The sequence below is a fragment of the Muscardinus avellanarius genome (genome assembly GCF_963383645.1).
Source record: "Muscardinus avellanarius genome assembly, chromosome: 1".
Lineage (NCBI taxonomy): Eukaryota > Metazoa > Chordata > Mammalia > Rodentia > Gliridae > Muscardinus > Muscardinus avellanarius.
This window is the reverse complement of record NC_137786.1, coordinates 179,743,842-179,762,569: the sequence shown is the minus strand read 5'-3', so window position 1 is coordinate 179,762,569 and position 18,728 is coordinate 179,743,842. Positions and strand designations below refer to the sequence as shown.

At 42.8% G+C, this 18,728-nt stretch overlaps 1 protein-coding gene across 1 annotated transcript; it reads right to left on the bottom strand.

Moving 5' to 3' along the window:
- Positions 1 to 5,369: 5,369 nt before the first annotated feature.
- LOC308267508 (olfactory receptor 51G2-like) lies at positions 5,370 to 6,323 on the bottom strand (the record flags this gene model as incomplete). The annotated part of the gene is made up of 1 exon (XM_080702262.1): positions 5,370 to 6,323. The coding sequence occupies one exon, from the start codon at positions 6,321 to 6,323 to the stop codon at positions 5,370 to 5,372; it is 954 nt and encodes a 317-aa protein (XP_080558388.1).
- Positions 6,324 to 18,728: the final 12,405 nt, after the last annotated feature.

Genomic DNA, 18,728 nt, shown 5'->3' with positions numbered 1-18,728 from the left:
AGCAGTACCAGCCTCCTGTAGACTCTAGTAATTAAATGACATTTTCATAAAATTCTTAAACTGTATGATGGCATTCAAAGCTTAAATGTATTATTATACTAATTGTATCATAAAATTATATTTGGGGTTGGGGTGTTGGGGAATTGATTCTCAAACCTGTACTTGAATCTAGAAATGGTATCTTGGGGTCCCTAGAGTTTCAATGAAGGCTTATATTAGAGCATCTGGTTTAGGTGTGAGGAGGCTGTTGACAGAGAACTAGAAAAGGTGACTGACCCAGATGTTTGGACACCAGGAGACATCTTACCTTATTAATTATATATGCACGTTATTATATTACTTGGTATTCCATATATGTGGTTCCATTCTCACAACTTTAAGGAATAAGGGCTAAATTGTTTCCATTTTAGAGATGGGGAAAGTAAGCTTTCAGATAAGTGGTTAAAGAAGTGGTGGGAGGCAGAGGTGAATCTGAAACCTAGGCTACATGTCAGATGCCTGAAAATCATAGGTATCTGCTTCTACAAGAACAAAAAAGCATGTAGCATTTTTTAATGCCAGGCTAAGACCAAGACAGCTCCCAGTAAGGACTACCCATAGTGGTTAAGACCCAGTCACGCAGCCAACCTTCTCTACTCTTCCTATTACTTCCCTCAAATTATTCTAATGATGGTTAATAGGAGGAGGTAAAAGGAATTCAGAGGATATTTTTCAGAGAACTGTTTTCCTTAATTGTTCTAACTCACCAAGCATTAAGACATAATTTTGCATTCATTATAACTTCACATCACAAAGTGAATTCACAGAAGTTGTCTATTAGCTCAACTCCTGTAGGCTTCTTTCTTCTAGGTAAAAGGCAAACCTTTCCTTTTAGGGGGCTATTAGGCAACCACTCACTCCATAGCCAGTTCATGTTGTAATCTGCATGGGAAGATTTGACTTTAAAAAAACTTAGGACATAGCCAGGTGTGGCGATGCACACTTGTAATCCCAGCATTTGGGAGTCTGAGATAGGAGGATCACGGTTCACGGACAGCCTCAGCTACTTAGTGAGACCCTATGCAACTCAGTGAGACCCTGCTCCAAAATAAAGAATAAAAAATAGGACTGGGAGCCAGGCATGGTGGCACATGCTTGTAATCCCAGCATTTGAGAGGCTGAGACAGGAGCATCGCAGTTCGCGGACAGCCTCAGCTACTTAGTGAGGCCCTTTGTAACTCAGTGAGACCCTGTTTCAAAATGAAGAATAAAAAATAGGTCAGGGTGTGTAGCTCTGAGGTCGAATGCCCCTGGGTTTCATCCCCAGACCTGCAAAAAAAAAAAAAAAAATAGGGCTGAGGATATAGCTCAGAGGTAGAATGCCCCTGGGTTTCATCCCCAGACCTGCAAAAAAAAAAAAAAAAAATAGGGCTGAGGATATAGCTCAGAGGTAGAATGCTCCTGGGTTTCATCCCCAGTACTGAAAAAAAAAAAAAAAAAAAAAAAAACTTGGGATGTGGATTCTGGTATCTCTAAGACGCCTTCTCTTGCCTAGGCCATCTCCCACCAAATCTCCTGATTATTAGTAGCTAAGACTTAGCATAACAATGTGAATAAACTTCACTTGATCTGAAAATGTGCAAAGAGTGTTAGTCACTCATTTCCCCAGTCAGCAAGAACCCCAGCTATCTCTAGAAAATCAGACTCAAAGGATTCTCCAATTCACCCAGGGCAAACCTTGGTAACTGAAATTATATACATAGATCCTTCACTGATGTATTTGGGTCACCCCTTTGGGATCTAAAGTCCTCAAGAGGCTTAGTCCTGAATCATAAGCCCAGGGTTTCTGTGGAACAGTGTAACCCTGAACAAAATTTCTGTATTTGCAAACTAAGCAACCAAAATTTGGCTTTTCCTTCCCCAAATCAAGGTATCTTATACAAACTGCATAATATTATAACAAAGGCTCCGATTTATTGAGCTCAATAAAAATTTATATATAGTTAATTGCATGTACCACCTGCCAGGAATTTAGTCTCGTACTTATTCCCTGGTTCACTGAAAGGCTTACAATATTCTTAGCCATGGTAAGTACTAGAATTGGACAAGTGAAGAGAAATGTCTTCATGGTGCCTTGAGTGAGTCAGAAAGAGGGGTATTAATCCAATAACCACACACATATAAAATGGATTCTCTGCTGCTAAAGTAAGTGCTATGTGTACATTGTGTAGTAAAATCTTAACATCTGAGGTAGTATTTCCACTTGAGATGAGGAAATGGATATTCAGCTGGGCACGGAGGTGCATGCTTGTAATCCTAGTACCTAGGAGGCTGAAACAGCAGGATTGGAGATTTGTAACCAGCCTCAGCTACTTAGTAAGGCCCTCCACAATTTAGACCCTGTTTCAAAATAAAGAATAAAAATCAGGCTAGGGGTGTAGCTTGAAAATAGAATGTCCCTGGGTTTAATCCCTAGCACCACAAAATTAAAAAAAATAGTCAAAGAAATGAAGTAATTCACTAAAGGTCACATAATTGGCATGGGTCAGTGATATTTCTAAACTCAGGTTTTCTGCATGGATGAGTAGCAGTTTGATTAACATAAAGATTGAGTAGGAACTTTAGATTTATATAACACAGGGGTTTTTTTTTCTGATGTCAGAATCTAAAAGCCCCTGTGTATTAACACCCTACCAATATTTATCTGGTAAACTAGTAGCGAAGCTCTTTAGAAACCATCTCAGGACTCTCCCTTGGGCCAGGCTCAGGTACTTAGTAGGTATTTGGCCTGTCAATCAAAGGAAGTTTTGGACCAAGCCAAGATGTCTACATAGAAAAGGTAAAGTCGTAGAAACATGGGCAACTGGATCCTTCCCAGCATCGAAATCAGTGCAGCCATGAACTGGCCAGGAATAAAATAGCCATGCTTCAGTGACAGGGACTCAGAGCTGGAATAGTTGCCAAGCTCAGCACTACTGTTACAAAGCAAGCGTGACAAGGCCTGGAGATCCCTACAATCCTAGGGTTGTCTAATATCCATGCTTTATTCCATAGACCCTACAAAAGGGGATTTTCCAGCTTCAGGGTTCCGGATGCAATGGTTTTTGTTTCATTTTAACTTCTCAAGGTGTTTGTGATCTTGAATACCATCATGTCATCATAGGGTTTCTGATAGATTAGAGCCCTCAGTGAGACGAATGTGCCGGCTCCTTAGCCAGAGCCTTCTTACAGTGGGTGAAACAGAGAGGGGCCTGAAGAGCAGTTGCTTATTCAGCCCAAGACTTATGGCTCTTACAAAGAATCTCATCATGCAGCAGAAACTAACACTTTTTTTCCAGTACTAGCATTCTTCCTCTGAGCTACACCCCCAGCCCTATTTTTATTCTTTTTTTAAACAGTCTCACAAGGTTGCAGAAGGCCTCACTAAGTAGCTGAGGCTGGCCACAAACCTAAATCCTCCTGTCTCAGCCTCCCAAATTACTGGGATTACAAGCATGCACCACCATGCCTGGCTTACTAAAGCTTTTGATTGGCTACTACTAGGCATAATATTTCAAAACTATAAGTTCAATTTTTTACCTTTTTCTGGAGTTCCACTGGCAGGAGCTGTGACTTTCGGTCACACAGGGCTTGCAGTGGCTCCTCCTGTTTACTGGGTTCTGAGTTTCATGGAATCCATGCTACAGTAGCCAGAGAAAACATGATCTGGTAGAAAAAAACAGCCTTTCCAGCTAGAGTTTTGTGCACAGGACTTGCAGCTCCCCACCTGCCTTATGGCCTCCATCCAAGTTCCTCGTTCTCTCTTGAAATGATCACAATCCCTAAGTTCCTGATTGTCCAGATGGCCTTTGATAGAGGCAAAGTACTTTCTAATAGTTCTATCATGAGATTTTCTATTAAGTTTGACAAGGGTGGTTTTCTACCAGGAATATCCTGATTACAATTCTTTGGAATTTGAGTGTTTTAGGACTGAAAGGGCCAAAGTAAAATAATAGGGATAAAGTGAGACACCCTTCAGTCTCCTAGAAGCTTGAAAGCAGTATTGGAAAAAGTTCCACTTGGATCCTTTCTAAACTACACCCTTAGAAACAGCCTTCTCCAGCTAGGCGTGGTGGCTCATGCTTGTAATCCCCGCGCTTGGGAGGCAGAGACAGGAGGATCGCACTGGTTCGGAGCCAGCCTTGCTGGCTTAAGAGACCCTGTTTCCAAATAAAAATATAAAATAGGTCTGGGAGTGTAGCCCAGAGGTAAGGGCTTCCAGGAACCCCAGTACCACCAAAAAAAAAAAAACAGCCTTCTTGGTCATGTGGTATAGAAAAGTCACACCTCGCCCTCAAAGTCTGACATCCATCCCTAACTTCATTCCATTCCAACTCATTAACTGCTTGTTATCCTCAAAGGCCTTAGACATTCAGATATCCCAGTCTTCTCCCTTCCTGAGGACCAGCTTTTAATCCTTCATCTTTCCTGCTTATTTATTCAATGTATGCATCGATCTCCTGCATGGTAGGTACTATTCTTGGAACTGGGGATACATCAGTGAGAAAGCCCTGAATCCCTGGCATGATGGAGCTTATATCCTGGCGGTTCAACTGCTATGAAAGTGAGTGGCTATTCCTCCCTGACCCTTGGTACCTGAGAAACCAGAAACAGCTGGAAGTTGTATTGGGCAGCTTCTTTATGCTTGGTGATACCAAACCTTCTAGCTCAAATCAGACACATAAAAAGACCCAAGATGAAAGTTAACTCCCTATGCTGCCAATAAGTGCTACATAAATTTAACATATAGTGTTGTCACATCTTTTCCCCATCAGCTGCCTCCCTTTTCTGTTTCTTAGCATAGAATTTGGTTACTATTAAATGTGAGGGAAGGCAGCCAGCAGTAAGGTGAATATAGTTTACTATAGGTCTTCCTTAAGCTTTTAAATCAGAAGGGAAAGAAAACTCCAGAAGGTAAAAGGACAGAGGTGCCTTAGAAACACACACACACACCACACACCCTGTCAGTGTAGCTAAGTCCCTTCCGTGAGTTGTTGCAGAGCTTTATAAGAGCTGCTCAGCTCCAATGAGATAGAATAGTGAAGGGATTTTTCAAGGTGACTCGGATAACTTGTGTCCAAAAACTCTAATTAGAGACTGACAGGGCCCAACAAAAGGTTTAATGGTAAAAGATGACTCATTAAGAAGCTGGTGGTGTGGCAAACGCCTGTAATCCTAGGATTTGAGAGGCTGAGATAGAATCACAGGTTCAAGGCCAGCCTCAGCAATTTAGTGAGACTCTATTTCAAAATAAAAGATAAAATAGGGCTGGGAGTATAGGTCAGAGGTAGAATGCCTCCGGATTCAATCCCAAGTAACTATACCTTACCAGACCCCAACCCACTGGTCTTCTAGGAAATGTCAACCCTCTTCTGCTGAAAGCGCTTCAGGAGGCCCTGGCGGATCTGCTTGGACTTGATGCAGTACACGACGGGGTTCATGAAGGGCGGGACCAAGAAGTGCAAGTTGGCCATGAGCACCGCCAGCGCGGGGTAGCTGTGCTTCTCCACACGGTGCAGCACAGACAGCCCCAGTTTGGGCAAATAAAAGATGAGAACAATGCAGAGGTGCGAGACACAGGTGTTGAGCGCCTTGAGCCGCTCCCCGGGGGACGCGATGCCCAGCACGGTCCGGAGGATCAGTGCATAGGAGAGCACGATGAGGGAGGAGTCCAGCCCCAGCGAGAGGAGAATGGAGACCAAGCCCACCAGGCTGTTGACCCGGGTGTCTGAGCAGGCCAATCCCACGAGGTCACAGTGCAGGCAATAGCAGTGGGAGAGTACGCTGACCCTGGGAAAGAGCAGCCGCCGCAGGAGGAGGGGTCCAGGGAGGTTGAGCAGGATGGCCCTTACCAGGATGGCGGCCCCCACTTTGGCCATGGCTGAGTGTGGAAGGATTGTGGTATAGTGCAGAGGGTCCCGGATGGCAATAAAGCGATCGAAGGCCATGGCCAGCAGCACGCCAGATTCCACGTAGGTGAAGGCGTGGATGAAAAACATCTGGGCCGCGCAGAGGTCAAAGGGCAGCTCTCGAGCACCCAGCCAGAACAGCCGCACCATGGTGGGGAAGGTGGAGGCACAGAGGCCCAGATCGGAGGCTGCCAGCATGGACAGGAAGATGTACATGGGTTCATGCAAGGCTGGATCTGTGCGGATCAGGAAGAGGATGATGCTGTTGCCCACAGTGGAAGCCACGCAGATGAGGTTGATGGGGATGGAAACCCAATGCTGAGAAGCTTCCAGGCCTGGAAAGCCAGTGAGGAGGAAGGTGGAGAGACCGGAAGAGCTGTCGTTGCAGGAGAACATCGTGACCCCAGGAGGGAGTTGGCCACCCTAGGAGTGAGAGGCATTGGTCCCTTTGGTTATTGTTTGTAAAGTTCCTACTATGTGTGGGTTGGAAAGTATAGCTGCCTCAAAACTCATTCTTAGGCCATAAGAGAAACCCCATTCCCCTTGGGAGATCCTGGCTTGGTCAGGAACAGGATTCTGAAATCAGATCCCAATTTTCCTTCTTTGAATAAAGTGGCAGTAGATAAGTGTTATGAATTGATATATATTTCTAAATTAATATTGTTCAAACTTATGAGATACTAATTCAATATGTTGTGTATACTGTGTATACAAAATGATCAAATCAGGGAAATGTAACTTTCCATCACCTTAAACTTTGAATGTTTGATTAAAACATAAAAATTGCACATTTTGGTGGCACTGGGGATTAAATTCAGGGACATCCTACCTCTGAGCTACAACCCCAGCCCTTTTTATTTGCTTTGCTTGGTAATCAAACCCAGGATTTCATACATGCTAGGCAAGAGCTCTACCAGTGAGCTAAAAGACTTCTCTACTTCTTAAGACATCTCTTGTTGGTTGTGGTGACAACAGCAAGACCCTGTTTCAAAATTAAAAATAGGGCTGGGGGTGTAAATCAGTGATATAGGGCCAAGATAGTGGTGGCAGCAGTGGCCAGTATCAGGGAAAAGCAGGTAGATTCATTCTAATCTACTCTGAACATTTGAGGAAATCTCCCCGAAAGTAGACTGCACCTGCCCCACATGCTCAGTAACTCTGGACAACATACTATGTAAGATAAATGCTCGCGGCGCATCAGACGGAGCCCCACATAGTCAGGTCGGCTGGTGCCATGCGTCCCGACAGCCAAGGGTGCTCCTGGCCACTGTGCTCCTCTGCACAGTGCTGGGGCTGGAGGCACTCGGAGCAGCAGAACCCGCTTCGTGGTGAAGCTGTGGGTCTCCGCTCTTAGTGGGGAGATAAAACACATTGCTACTAAGTACTTGGACTCCCAACTCCTGCAAAAGACATGTACTGTTTTCTTTTATTAAAAAATATTGAAGAGGAAGATGGCAGCAGCTGCAGTTGCAGCTGTGTGACCACAACTGTAGCGGTGTGGTTAGTAGCAGCTGAATAGGATATGCATCCCCATGAGAAACCCTGGACAACAGATTTTTATTTAATAGCTGAATGGGACAGCACACCAACATTTCTAGTCATCACATCTTATCTGAAATATAGGAGAGAGTGGAATTTGGCAGAATTAGAGGCAAGACTGCAGCATGGCACCAGCCACTGCAAGAAAAGTGATTTTTGGATGGATATCCCAGAAGAGGTCAAAAAACAGACTGCTCCTGCCACCCATGCACAGGAATACTTAACAACAACATACTCTAGGAGAGACCAAGAAGGCGGCGGTGGCGGCCAGTATTCAGGAGAGGCAGACAGATCCAATTCAATCCGCCTTGAATTTTTGAAAATATCTCCCCAAAAGTAGACTGCTCTTGCTGCACATGTGCAGAAATTCTGGAAAACATACTATGTAAGGAAAATATCCAGGGCAAGTCGTAGGGAGCCCCACCCATATTGCTGGGCTGATTTGCTGCACCAGAGGTCCTGGGAGACCTCAGCTAATGGCTGTGCCCCTCTGCACTGCGCTGGGGGTCAGGGTGTGCTTGGAGCCATGAATCCCGCTCTCCATGGTGAGGCTGTGACAGTAACCAGAGCCTGCAGGATATCGAGGCCAGGTCTGGAGCCAGTGAGGCCAGACCAGGAGCCTGCCGTGCAGCAAGGCTGGGTCTGAAATCAGTAGGACAGGCCCAGAGCCTGCCACGCAGCGAGGCCAGGTCTGGAGCCAATGAGGCCGGGCTCAGAGCCTATTGCACGGCAGGCCTGGAACTGGGGCCTGCTTCACAGCAAAGGGCCAGCGGGTTTCTTCAACTATGTGGCCAGGAAGAAATAGAAGCTAAGCTGCCTCTGCCTCACCTAATCTCTCAGCAGATTTCCAGACCCAAGTGACTTCTATTTAAAATTAAAAATTGGTTGTGAGTGGATCATCCTGTCAAAGTTACTCACTTTCTGGCTTTCAGGTTTTCCATAAGTGGGAATAAGTGTGGAGAAATAGAAGCTCTAATACATTGTTGGTGGGATTGCAAGTTGGTGCAATCACTTTGGAGAACAGTATAGAAGATCCTCAGAAGGGGGAAAAGGAACTTACCATATGATCCAGCAATACCACCTCTGGGTATCTACCAAAAAGAATGAAAACAAAAATACCAAACTAATGCATGAATAACCATGCTCATAGCTGCACAGTTCATCATTGCCAAACTGTGGAACCAGCCAAGATGTCCTTCAACGAATGAGTGGATTTCAAAACTATGAGATATGTACACAATGGCATTTTGCTCAGCCACAAGGGAGAACAAAATTATGGCATTTACAGTGAAATGTCACTTGTAATTCCAGTACTTGGGACGCTGAGTCAGGAGGATCACAGGTTTGCAGCCAGCATCAGCAACTGTGAGGCCTTCTTAAACTTAGTGAAACCCTGTACCAAAATAAAAAATAGGTCTAGGGATACAATTCAGAGGTAAAATATCCATGGGTTCTAGCCCCAGTATCACAAGACCAAAAAATGTTACATAACATGTAACCTTTACAACCTTCTATTTCCTGAGTCTGTTTTCCTATCTGCTGCCTCCCTCTGTATCCAACACAGTGTATACTTCACGTGGTTAGTAAAAGAGCCTAAGGCTCTTTTAGGGTGAGCCTTTAAAATGGAAATCTGAAAGGACAAGCACTTCAGTAATATCAAAAATCCCATAGTTCCCTCTTTTTTCCCCTATTCTTTAGACATCTCTATATATAGTAAACTGTGGTGTTACCATCAGCTGAAGAAAGATTGAAACCTCCAAACAGTATCCTGGACTCAGTTCAGTATTGTTCTGTGCATACTCGCATGCTGCACACAAGGCACTCCACACGCTATTACATGAACACCTGAGCAGCTATCCAGGTGAGGGCTGTGTTCTGTTCAACTGCAGGGACACCACACACACTTCAGTCCCTGCAAACGGACCTACAGCTGTGGCTCTCAGCCTGTCAGCAAGTGCCCCCAGCTATAATCCAGAAACAACCCTGCAGACTCCCCACATTGGTGGAGAAACAGATAATAGACATGACAATGGTGGAAAAAATTGAGTGTGGTAGACTCATGGATGTTAGGGATAGGGGAGGAAATACCCATATCTTGGAGGAGAAAAGGTTTCTCTTCCTTACTATTATATACCTAGCACACACAGCATAGTGTTCTACATGTCTGTACCAACTTTCTGACCACACCACACCAAAGTGACAACCACATGTCCACAATCCCAGCTGAAGGTCAGCTGCCTTTCCAGGTACCCAGCTACACAGATGTCCCCTTTCTCTATGGTTCCTAAAGACTCATACATCATCATGGTAGAGTTAGGGCCACCCTGGTATACCCATTTTTTTCCTTTCTGGCCTTGCTTTCTGATGCTTCTTGGGGATTCAATGTGTATTAAATAGTTTTAAAAATCATAAAATAACATGATTGTCTCTTATACTTTATACCCTCCCTCAGGGTATATTCTTTCATTTCTGCTGAAGAAAGTGGCATTGAGTGAGGCTGGGCACCTTTCCCTAGTGTAAAAAGTTCAGAGGTAGATCTGGGCTTCAAATCCAAGTCGGCCTAACGATAAAAGTAAGGTTTCATATATAGAAAGAGCAACTCTGACAATTGGTACTTCATTGTTAACATATCCTTTGCACACTGGATAACTTAAAAACTTTTTGTCTCCTCCTTCCAACCCCACTTCCCTTTAAAGCAGATGAAGAGGTTTGAGATGGGAGCAAAGTTCTCCACCAGTAGGAATAGTCTCCAGACTGATCCAGCCAGGCCCCTTTGCTTCCATCCCAGTTTTTCCCACTTTTTCACACACCCTGTGGCTCATCCTCCAGAGTTAATGCTGAAGTTATCTTCCCCAGTCCCACTGCATCCAAGACTCAAGAATATAGCAATGTCTGACACAAGGGAGGCCACATCCTCCTCCTGGAGCTCCAATGCGTCAGGGTGGAAAAGAATTAACTCAATAGCTAAATTATTTCCACATAATAAAAGGACAATAATGCTGGCCTCAGATTGGTCATGAATATGAGAAAGATTATAAACTACACAACTAGCACTTAGTAGGCATTTATTAAAATTCAATGGAAACTAGACACTACCCTAGAATTTTATATCCAGCATCTCATGAAGTCTCCCTCCTACAAAAGTTTCTAGGTGGCTTTACCTCCTTTTGACAAGTGAAGAAATAGTCTGAGAGGTGAGGAATCCTGTCAACATCACGTGAAGGGAGTAAACGAGGAGCCATGGTGCACATGCCTGTAATCCCAGTACTTAGGAGGCTGAGCCAGAAGCATCACAGGTTCAAGGCCAGCCTTAGCAACTTAGTGAGGCCCTGTTTCAAAATTGAAAGTAAGGTTGAGGGTATGGCTCAGAGATGAAATACCTCTGGGTTCAATCTCCAGCACTACATACGTGCGTGCACATGCGCACACATATGCACACACACACACACACACACACTAAGCAGGCCAGACATAATGGTACCTATAATCCCAGTGACTTAGGAGTCAGAGGCAGGATGTTCAAGGGCATCCTAGGCAACTTAGTGAGATCCTGTTTCAAAATAAAATGTCTGAAGGCATAGCTCAGTGGAAGAATGCCTCTGTGTTAAATACCCAGTACTGGGAAATGAATAGAGTAGAAGAGTAAACAGAAGACTCCATTTGATGCCAGAGCTCATGCATCTATCTATTCCTCACAGTTCTCATCCCTAAAATCTTAAAAGTATTATTTTGATGATTATAAATATTAAAATACATATAAAGAATGTAAAAAACTACCTGGCACATAATAAGCATTAAAATGGCTGCTACTTATTGAGGCGGGTACAATCATCATTCCCATTTTACATATGAAAAAACTGAGACACCAATTGGTTAGTCAGCTCATGAAGTTAGAAAGTGAATGAGCCATCCTTCAAATACAAGCAGCCTGATTTCAGAGCCCATAGTCTTAAGCACTATTTTATGGCTTCTCTTTGTTAGCTCTAATGCAACATTAATGCTGAAAGTATCTATGCCCAAAGAGGATATATACTATGAGTTTAATCAGAGGTTCATAGCTTAGAATTTTCTCCTCAAAGCAATAATCACCTGGAAAACCAACTATGAAACTTAATAAAATTAAATATAGAAGTTGAGAAAGATGGAAAAGGAGGAAGGGCGGAATAAACAATGATTGGGAAGGATGGATAGAGAACCAATGCAAAGCAGATCCCTCTGAGGAAGTGGGGGAAAGTGAACTATATTCTCTGCCCTTCTACCATCTTACTCATCCATATCTCAGAAAACTATGACTAGTGCAAAGATTTTTTTTTAATCTGAGAATCCCATCCCCAAAATCCAAGCTATGAGTTCTAAAAGAAGTCCTTAAAGAAGGTTGGAGATCCTCCTCTTACGGTTTCCATAGCAACCAAACATCAGTCTCTAGCACTCAAGGGAATGTGAGGTTTTAAGCCTCTGGCTTTGCCATCTGAGCTCTAGGGTCAAGAGGATAGTTCCAGAAAAAATAGGTCCTGGCGTTGCAGCCCAACCTATCAAATACTATCAGGAGCCACTAAGCCAAGTTTCTCCCAAGCTCATGAAGCTGATATGTTTTAGCCAAAATTAGGTCTGATACTTCTCTGCTCAGAAACCTGTTCAGGCTAGATACCTATGACCAGAAAGTCAGGCTTCAGAGTCCCCAGGTTCCCCAAAAAACTCAGATCCCTTTTCCCTTCCATTGTTTTATAAAAAGCTGTTTGAAACTCTTATATAACAGAAATAAGATTGTGTGGGGAGGTGGTCTATTCTCTGACCTTCTTGCTTGCTATAGTTTTTACAGAGATAATCAGAAGCTACTGAGTATTCACACCGATTCTGAAAGCTGGCAATGAAATTTTAATGAAATCTGATTAAAGGAGTAAGATTAGAGATCTCTTAAGTCTTCTGTTTTAAAACTTTGAATCCATGTAGGAAAAAATCAGTTATCAGTAAATCTGATCCTATTATTCTTCTTTTATTCTGGCCTTAATCACTAGCTATTTTTAAACACTATATCCCCTTCAAACCTGACCATAAAAATTTTTGCCTTAGTTCGTGAATTGGTAAGCAAGTCCTTAATTGGAGTTAACTAACTGCTGAAACTAGGATCTGAAATGAGTTTGGAATACATCTCGTATTGAAAGACATTAAGCTTTCACTTAACCATAAAGTACAAAATTGTATCATTTACAGTAAAATGTGTGTAACTATAAAATATTTTGCTGAGATATACCAGTCTAAATGTCAAGGGTTTAAGTTTTCTCTCACATGTGGAAGCTAAAGATAAAAATAAAAACAAAAGGAACAGAGATAATTGAAGAGAAAGAACAGTATAATAGTAGAAGGGTCGATAAAGGAAAGGAAGTAAGGAGAGGAAAAAACTGATGGAGGAAACCGTTCAATTAATGTTATGTTCATGTGTGAAATGTTACCAATCTCACTAATGAGTAGCAGGGATAGGTAACAGGAAAATACACAAAGACCTGTGTGCATGTATGTATCACGTTGAGCCTCACTAAGATGTATAATTACAACACCTATAAAAGTAATTTTATAACTTCAGAGGTAGATAATAGATAGAATCAACCTATTACAGAGGCCTTCTTGTTTAAATCACTGGTACCTACAAATACTTTGTAATCTGGCCCTTGTGTTCTTCCCTCTATGATTAACACAGATGAACCTGTGTTCAACATATGTTAACACAGATGAAGCTGTCTTAGCTGTCCACAAACGTGATTTCTCTTTAACTTCCTTGGATGTCTTTAATAGCATGCGTAATGTGTGTCCTGTTAAAAGCATGAATCTCATGTTGACATTTCAGAGGTTGGGACAGGTTGATGTATTGCATTTATTGTATTATATGCAGGCAGCAAAAGGAATAGAAGTTGATTACTCTAGATCCAGAGAGTCTAGGTTTGAATCCTGGCTTTGCTACTTATCTCTAAGACTGAGAACATTTCTTGACCCCTAAATGTCACAAATATTCTCTTGCGTTGTGGTGGAGATCACAAGGCTTAGCAAGTGTTAACTATGATTAGCTGTTACATGGCTGACAGACTTCTTAGTCTAAGTTATCTTAGGGTGAGATGAAGAAATCCCCACTCTTCCCATTCAAACTAATGAGAATATATCTTGTTAGGGAAGATTTAGTCAAGCACCTGACCCCAGATTGTGGCTGTCTGTACTCTGTATTATGGTGTGAAAATGAGTAGAGCCTCACAGTAGGATGCAAGACATCTGTCAGATTCACCTGTATGAAGAGCATCCCCTCAGATGGTCCTAGACAACCATCCCTATATTTTTCCCAGTTTTGACCAGCTGCTAAGGATTGAAGAGGGACGGTGTTACCTTTCTTCAAAAGCTAACCATGTTAAGCCAGGCATGGTGGTGCACGCTCATAACCCCAGCATTTGAGAGGCTGAGACAGGAGGATCACAGTTCACAGACAGCCTCAACTACTTAGTGAGGCCCTTTGCAACTCTGTGAGACCCTGTTTCAAAATAAATAATAAAAAATAGGGCTGTGGGTGTAGGTTGGTGGTAGAATGCCCCTGGGTTCCATCCCTAGCACTGCAAAAAAAAAAAAAAAAAAAAAAAAAAAAAAAAAAAGGTGACCATGTTCCTTGGATCAGACCAGTAAGAAACAGTCAATCTCAAAAAGGACTTTGTGATAAGAAGACTCCTCGGAGGCTCAGCAAAAGCTTCAAGGTAACCAGACATGAAAGGGAGTTGCCTGTCCTATGAAGATAGCACCCAATGCTGCCCAGATGAAGAAATCCTACTGCAGGCTGGTGGTACGAGGCCTTGGTGCCCAGCCGCCTAGACTTGCCTTTGACACACTCATCCCTGCACTCACCACAGCCCCAGAACTTGTGTTTCCTCTCATCTGTTCTTCTGTTTGTGAAAAGCATTTCTTGCTGTGTAAATAAAGGCCAGTACTTTATAATCTTCCTGGTGGAGCTAGGGAAATAACAGGTCTGCTGGGATATAGGTACAAATCCAAGCGATTTACAGAGTGGAACTTCCTGGGCCCCCTGAGTTCTGAGCCAGGCAGCTCTGGGACTTGGGAGGAAGTATCACACACAGTTCATCCTGATGGTTCAGCACTGGATAAGTTTTCTTAGAGGACACCAGGTGGATTTCAAGATGCCCCATACTGAATATCTGCTCTTCCCAAAGAGCCAGCCCTATGAATTGCACAGTGACCGATGGATGCAGTTGAGGGAATAAGAGGATGATTACAGAGCATGACATCCTTTGTCCTTCTGGGTTGACAGAGACCATGAAGAATTTCTGCTTCTAGAAAGAATAAGCACAGACTCTTGCCAGATTCTGTCAGTAAAGCTAAAAAGATGAAAGTGCTCTAGACATAGTAACGTGTTAGAGAGAAGAGGTTCTCTAACTTAATGCTGAAAGAATAAGGATGTTTGGAAATAAAGCTGTGCTGCTGAAGCAACCTTTCTCTCCCAGAAACACCCTTGGAGATCATCAAGCCTGATGTAGTGGAAAATCCATGGTCTATTTCTGGATCATACCAACTATGGCATAATGAGCAAATTGCTTCCTTGAGCCTCTTTATTTGTACGACAGAAATAATGGTTAGTTCATGGGATCATTGTTCTAATATAATTCTAGTATCTGAAGGCACATATAAAAGTGCTTACAATCTTTACAAATACTCTTTACTTTCTGATTTTAAAAACTGGTTTCAGTAGCCTAACCAGACTCTTCCATATCCACCATGTCACACTAACCTCCCACCATTCAGTTTCAGTTTGGGAGTTTTTAATAGTTTTTATTTTGAACTTTTTCATTCATAGAAAAGTTACAAAGATAGTATAGAGATTTTCTAGATATCCTTTACCCAGTTTCCTTAATTTTAACATCTTACATAGCCATGGTACATTTGTCAAAACCAAGGGATTAATGCTAGTACTTTACTATTAACTAAAGTCCAGACTTGTATTTCACTGGTGTCTTTTTTCCCTTCCAAGATCCAGTCCACTGTACCACATTGCAGTTAGTTATTATGCCTCCTCTGGTCCTCCTTGGTCTTCATGGCCTTGAGGCCCTTGAAAAATACTGAGTATTTTTATAAGGTCATAGCCTTCAATTAACCAACTTCAGCCATTCTTTATCTTCTCTTTCCACCATGGAGAGGAAGGCAATTGAGAGGTGGCCCGCTATGCTGCTGACTTCTTCTTTTTCCACTGCAGGTCCCCCAGTGTCCTGGAGATTGAAGAACAGGTTAGCTCAAGGCTTGGTCTGCTTGAGGCCATTAGCAGTTCCTAAGATCATTCAGTGGTTCTTGCAACCTGGAAACGAATCTCTTCTCTCTATGAACTGCAAGACTTTGATATCTATTACCACTTGTTTCCATGCATTGAAATTTAAGTTAGAAATTTTGCAGATTTTCATGTCTCAGGTTCTAAGTTAAAGAAATAATTTTAAGGGATTCATATCTGTACTTTAATAAAATGCATATGTCTGATGAAATCCTATCCTTAGCTTCTCTAAAACCTCTAAGATATTTTCTTTGCCTTGAGACTAACAAATGTACCAAAGTCGGGTTGTTTCTCAAATCTGGGGTGGGAGAAAAAATGATAAATGAAAGTAGACAGGTAAAACATAAGATTGATTCTATCTGCTCACATAGATTGCCCCCTTTCTACCCATTCTAAAACCTCTATTATCCGATAGTCTTTGTAATGGTTCACAGGATTAGGGTTCCTTTATTTACTGTGCTTTAGAGATTATCCAGATATTGAGTCAATCCTCAAGTAGGTTATGGCTTCCAAAACAAACAGCAAAGCATTTTTAAAAACTGACTGGCTAACATTACTTAGTAGATGAAAGAAAGAAAGATTTATTAAAGATGAAGGTATTGGAGTTGGCACTTTGAGAATATGTTGGCCTAAAGTATATATAAATAACAAGCTTCCCAGCATTATAATATCAGCTATAGAATCAGACAAAATTTAAACTCTTTACTTTCTTTCTAAATGGCTTTAGGACAGGTTCCTAGCCTCTAAAAGTATCATTTTCTACTCTAAAAGACTGATAAGAAGTCGGGCATGGTGGTGCACGCTTGTAATCCCCATGCTTGGGAGGCGGAGACAGGAGGATCGCACAGGTTCAAAGCCAGCTGCACTGGCTTAAGAGAACCTGTTTCCAAAAATTAAAAAATAGGTCTGGGAGTGTAGCCCGGAGGTAGACAGGTTTCCAGGAACCCAAGTACCACCAAAAAAAAAAAAAAAAAAAAAAAAATGAAAAAAGACTGATAAGACAATCTTAAGATGTTAAATTATATACTAGATCATTTGTTTCTTGGCTCTCAGAGCCATTTCTTTTCCCTGCTCTGCTCTTATTATAAAAGATTTAATCCCAAACGGGAAACCAGTAGCTGCTCAGTCCAAGATTATTGAAGCCTCAGAATGAGACAAGCTAATGATATAGCTCCAGTCCAAGGCTGAACATCCCCTTAGGCTCCATTATGATTCTGGAGGTCAACTGGATTCATACACTTTGAATATCAGAGAGAAACCCGGAGAAGGGTTTCCAGGAACCCCAGTACCACCAAAGAATTAAATAAAAATAAAAAATAAAGACTAATGCCGGGCATGGTGGTGCACGCATGTAATCCCAGCGCCTGGGAGGCGGAGACAGGAGGATCACACAGGTTCGAAGCCAGCCTCACTGGCTTAAGAGACCCTGTTTCCAAATAAAGATATAAAATAGGTCTGGGAGTGTACCCCGGAGGTAGAAGGGCTTCCAGAAACCCCAGTACCACCAAGAATGGAAGGAAGGAAGCAAGACAGACTAAGGTAAACCCTGGATCACCATGTTGTGTAACTAAAATAATATAACCTGAAACAGCAGCATTACCCACATGAGCCAAAAGGTGAGAGCAACCAGAGTGTCCATCAACAGATGAATGGATAAAATTTATAGACATACACGATTCAGCCTTTAAGAGGAAGACTATTATGTCAGAGGGTGCACGGGTCCCACTGGGTTTCACAACTACAGCTACATGAGTCTGACCCAGTTTAAGGAGCAGTTACCAAAAGCAAAACAGTCACAAGGGGGAACGTTCCAACCCTGACCACAAACGTCAGCCCCCACTACCCATGAGCAGCTAGCTGGCTCTAGCTGTTCCTGGGACTAGGCACTGCCCCCTCTTTGCTCTCACAACCAGGCCCTACCCCCCTTTCTTGCTCCCCTGATATAAATTTTTTTCATTTCCCCTTAGCACTGCTGCTCTCCTGTGTGAGACAGCCCAGAAGCTTAACCTTGCCTGCAATAACTTTTTCCTAATTGAACTGGCCTCAGTCTCCTGGATCGTGCTGATCACTTTACAAAGCCCATTCTGACATATGATACAAAATGGATAAACTTCGAGGATATTAGGCTAAGCAAAATAGCCAGTCACAAGAGGAAACATGCTTTTTGATTCCACTTATTCCTAAGGTCGTCAAATTCACAGCGCCAGGAAGCCCAATGGTGGTGGCCGCGGGCTGGGGGAAGAACAGAAATGGGTGCATTTAATCTGTAATCGGTACAGAACTTCAGCTTAGGTTGATGAAAGAGTTCTGGCGATGAAGGATAGTGATCATTGCACAAAAATATGACGTACACAATGCCACTAAAGTTTAGTACACTTTAAGATGATGAAGATTCGCCGAGTGGTGGCACACACTTGTAATCCCAGTACTTGGGAAGCTGAGACAAGAAGATTGCAGATTTGAAGCCAGCCTCGGCTACTTAGTGAGGCCCTCCAGAACTTAGACCCTGTTTTCAAAAATAAAAAAGTAGCCAGGCGTGGTGGCACACACTTGTAATCCCAGCTTTCTGGAGGCTGAGATGGGAGGATCAAAGAACGCGGTTTGCCAACAGCCTCAGCTACTTAGCGAGGCCCTTTGCCACTCTCTGGGTATAGCTTGGAGGCAGAATGCTTCTGAGTTTAATCTCCAGTACCAGGAGGAAAAAAATATGAAGATGGAAGCTTCTATGTTTGTATCTTGTCACAGTAATAAAACCTGAGATTACTCCTTAGTGGATGGCAAGAATACAGTTAAGACATGTCAATTCTTTTCTTATCACTCATCTGTATGATACTTGGCTTGAGATCACGTGGAATAAATCACCCCCAGATTCAGCCAGGCGAAATTGTTTCTGGAAGTAGGATGGCGGCTTGTGAGAGAGCGCACGGACCCAATGCACTGAGACCTTCGGAGCTGCT